Source organism: Physeter macrocephalus, chromosome 10 (genome assembly GCF_002837175.3).
Source record: "Physeter macrocephalus isolate SW-GA chromosome 10, ASM283717v5, whole genome shotgun sequence".
NCBI lineage: Eukaryota > Metazoa > Chordata > Mammalia > Artiodactyla > Physeteridae > Physeter > Physeter macrocephalus.
Window position 1 is genome coordinate 33,862,875 of NC_041223.1, and position 4,543 is coordinate 33,867,417.

The window sequence follows — 4,543 nt, forward strand, 5'->3', positions numbered from 1 at the left end:
ATATTACTTAAAAATTTAATAATTATTTAATGTAAATGAAAGCACCTGAAATTAAAAATCTTTAAATATTTGCTGTAACTTACATTTTATTATTGAGTTGTCTCTATTTTAAAGAATCAAGATCTGCATAATATACCGAACTATAATACAATATTAAAAAACATTTTATTAGTGGACACTGGGACCTCAATCCTTTTTAGCACTGACGGATGGTATTTTAATGCTTGCTGACTTTCTCCTTTCAGGAACACAATTAGAATCCATTTTAAAGTAGAGGCACAGTAAACAGAGAAGAATGGGTCATGAATGCCTATAATTAGCCAAGCAAAGTTCTCTCCCTAATGGCTCTTCTGCATTTATAGTAATGTTGGTCTAATTTGAGGATAAATTCATAACGTCTACATATTCACTAAATTACATAATTCTGCAAATGTATTAGGCTAGGATTCCCATGGTACTATGAATGGTCAGCTGTGCTGAAGTGACAGCTGTGCTAATGCCATAGACATTTTGGCTGAGAAGCAGTGCAATGCAGATGAGTGGCCAGATGCTATCCCTTTGTTTCCTCACCTCAGTGACAGTTGTGTATACATTGGATGGTTCTGGAGAATTCCATTCAGCTACGTGAGTGAGTAGGTTCTCCATTGCTTGATCTGACCCTTCACAAGTACACCAGAGAGCAAGGTTTGTGTCATGTTATGACCAACATATTCATTATTTTCCAGATTTCCTTTTGCCTTCTTCCTCTTCTCTGACATCCCTGGTTACCAAAGGATCTTCAGTTTTGTAACCACCCAGGCTCATGCCCTAAATTCTGAAAATGTTCTGATCACTAACATATAGTTACCCATTTCCCATTTAAGTCTCTTAATGCTATCACTTAAAATGCAGTGTGTTTTTTAAAGAAGCCCTCAATGTAAAACTGTAGAGGAATGGAAAGCACACTAGACTTTAAACTTAAAATTCCAACTCTGATACTTTAATATTTTATGACTGAGCAAATTACTTAATAATGGTCAGTCCTTATATTAGGCTCACCATGTTCAGTCATTGTTTTAGGTGCTTTGTGTATTTTAATTTATGTAATTCTCACAAGAACCCTATGAGAGGGTCCTATTATCACAACTAATGACAAGAGAATTGAGGCACAGGGAGTTTAAGTAACATTCCCAGAGTCACACAGCTAGAAAGTATGAAACTCAGCATGTAAATCAAGGAATTCTCTGAGAATTGGCATTATAATGCTCTTTTCCCACTCGGAAACTCTTTTCTTAATCTATAAAATAAGAGTAATAATACCCAGTTATGGAATAGTTTTTGAAGGTAAAATAATGCCAAATATAGGCTTGAGCCTATGCCTAGAATGTAGTAGGCTGCTTTCATTAAATCTTAGTTCTTGCTCTTCTTTTCCAGTGACTAAGATGGAAAATTCTGAGGGAGGAAGGTTGTCAGGAAAGAGTACAAGGATTTCATGTGAGATGAAGTGTAGGAAGCATAGTTCCTATGAGGACTTTTAAATTTAATGACAGAATTATTCTCAAAGTCGTTAGTTTGTAGTATTTATGGACTCCAGTAACAAAAGACCATTTCCATTAGGAATATCTTGGGTAAGACCTCAGAGTATGACCAACTTGATAACACCTTCACATTAAAAAATTGTAACTGACAGATTTCATTAAAAATCATTAAAAACTTCTGCTCTGCAAGCATTAATACAGCATTTAGAAACAGGTGGAAAGTACATAAAATAATATGAATTTTATTAAGCACTAAACTTGCCTTTAAGAAAAATTTTTACAATTTCTTTGATTTAAAACTATAGTTATTTATAATTTTTACTAGTAAAAAGTGTTGATTATTGTTCAACATAATATGCCCCATTAAAATAAAACACATTTTTGGTTTCAGGGTCTTGCTTACGTATTTGCTTAAGGGATGGCTGCTCTAAGGGGAAACTGAATTAGAGCAGCTGAAATACAGTGTTCCCCTAAAAGGTAAAAGGAAGAGCAGACAAAATATATACTTTTAAAAGTCTGGTACAGAAAGAGAAAAACAAGTATCGTATAATATCACTTATATGTGGAATCTAGAAAAATGGTACAGATGAATTTATATGCAAAGGTGAAACAGAGTCACAGATGTAGAGAACAAACTTATGGTTACCAAGGGGGGAAGGGGGGGGTGATGAATTGGGAGATTGGGATTGACATATATACACTACTATGTATAAAATAGATAACTAATGAGAACCTGCTGTATAGCACAGGGAACTCTACTCAGGGTACTGTGGTGACCTAAATGGGAAGGAAATCTAAAAAAGAGTAGACATATGTATATGTATGACTGATTCACTTTGTTGTACAGCAGGAAACTAATACAGCATTGTAAAGCAACTATATTCCAATAAAAATTGATAAAAGCAAAACAAAAACAAACAAAAATCAAAGTCTGTTACAAAAGGTTATTATTTTAGGTGAACAAACAGAAAATTTTTTAAAAAGACAGAAAGAAACCTGGATGACTAGAAAAATTGTATGAAGTTTGCATTAAACTTTTTCAAGATGTAGTTTATGTAAAATAAGATGCAAATTATCACCCATATTTCAATATTCATATAATTTATCATATAATACCATTATAACTATTTCAATAAGATAAACATATATATATATATATATACATAATATATGATAATATGATAAACTGTGCGCTAAAGGACAGAACTGGTGCTTAAAGGTCAACTAACTGATTTCTTATTTTACCTTTTTGAGGGGTTTATGACTTGCCTAAGAGTTACAAATATTGTGTGAATGGGACCCAAATGAGCAGTATTTATATTATTAGTCTTTTTATTACAGTATGAAGATGTGTGTCTGTGTGTGTGTGTGTCTGTGTGTGTGTGTCTGTGTGTGTGTGTCTGTGTGTGTGTGTCTGTGTGTGTGTGTCTGTGTGTGTGTGTCTGTGTGTGTGTGTGTGTGTGTGTGTGTCTGTGTGTGTGTGTCTGTGTGTGTGTGTCTGTGTGTGTGTGTGCAAGTGCTTGCCTGTGGGCACATGTCTATGTTTGTATAATATATGTCTTCTGTTCTTTGGAGTTGATTTAGAAAATCTATTTGAGTTCTGTCTCTTAGATATTAAATCCCCCAAACTAGAGCTTAAATAGTAAAAATTCTGTGGAATAAATAGCCATAACTTTAAATGTTTTATATTTAGAAAAACTCACAGTGTCTTCTTGAGAAATTCATGCATAAATTTATTATTTTTTTATGTGTGACAAGAGAAAGGCTAATTCTATATCAAAAATGCACTTGCAGAACTGGGTTCCTAGCTCATGAGAGAGGTTAAGTTTGTTACTCACTTATTGGATGGGATATTGAGTGGACAGGCACAGGGCTGACAGTCATCAGAGGTTCCTTTAGTAGGATCACCATAGAAACCAGGAAGACATGTATTGCAATATAGGCCACCAGTGTGATCCTTACAGTTCTGAGGAAGAAATGCACATCAGAGTTTATTATTTCAGTCTCAAGCATCAACATGTTACCAAAAATAGATCTACAGAATCATTAGTCTATTCCCCGCCAGGAAGAATAATTTTCCACATTAAATGGTCAATTTTACAGCTGGGAAAGAGCACTGAAAGTTAATTTAATATCTAGCTTATAAACTACACACTAGTTTCAGCATATGCATACTTACAAAAAGATGATTGAAATTCATTATAAATTTTTTTCATTATGCAAATAGTATTTCCTTTTTTCTTTGTTTTTTTTTTAAGGAAATACAAGTGACTGTGAGTGTGTGTATGTGTGTATAGTTATAGAGTCTTAATAATATATGTTTAATGGAAATTGTACCTGATTTAGGTAAAAATCAATTGTTCAGCTTAAAACTGCTGATTTAATGAGAACTATGGCTAATCCTACAAGTCCTCTGACACTATGGCCTTTTACATCAGAGATTAATTTGGACCTCAGTAGGCTCTGATGATGTGGACAATGCACTAATGTATTACAGCTGCAAAGGCCTTGCTTCACTCATAATTTAAAAATGAGAATATTGAAAAATTGAAAAATGTATACCAATAAATAATAAAACCACAAGGCACATAACAATTTCCCTCACACAGTTTTTTACTTTTTATTTATTATTTTTTTAACATCTTTATTAGAGTATAATTGCTTTACAATGGTGAGTCAGTTTCTGTTTTATAACAAAGTGAATCAGTTATACATATACATATGTCCCCATATCTCTTCCCTCTTGCATCTCCCTCCTCCCACCCTCCCTATCCCACCCCTCTAGGTGGTCACAAAGCACTGAGCTGATCTCCCTATGCTATGCGGCTGCTTCCCACTAGCTATCTATTTTACGTTTGGTAGTGTATATATGTTCATGTCACTCTCTCACTTTTTCCCAGCTTACCCTTCCTCCTCCCCGTATCCTCAAGTCCATTTTCTAGTAGGTCTGCATCTTTACTCCTGTCTTGCCCCTAGGTTCTTCTGACCATTTTCTTTTTTTTTTTTTTTTTTTTTTTTTAGATTCC

At 34.0% G+C, this 4,543-nt stretch overlaps 1 protein-coding gene across 1 annotated transcript in view; it reads right to left on the reverse strand.

Moving 5' to 3' along the window:
- The window catches only part of LAMA2 (laminin subunit alpha 2), a 621,727-nt gene that overhangs the window by 228,640 nt on the left and 388,544 nt on the right, over positions 1-4,543 (reverse strand). The window contains exon 17 of the mRNA XM_024122539.3: positions 3,356-3,483. Within this exon, the coding sequence (XP_023978307.1) occupies positions 3,356-3,483 (128 nt within the window). The remainder of the gene's footprint in view (positions 1-3,355; positions 3,484-4,543) is intronic.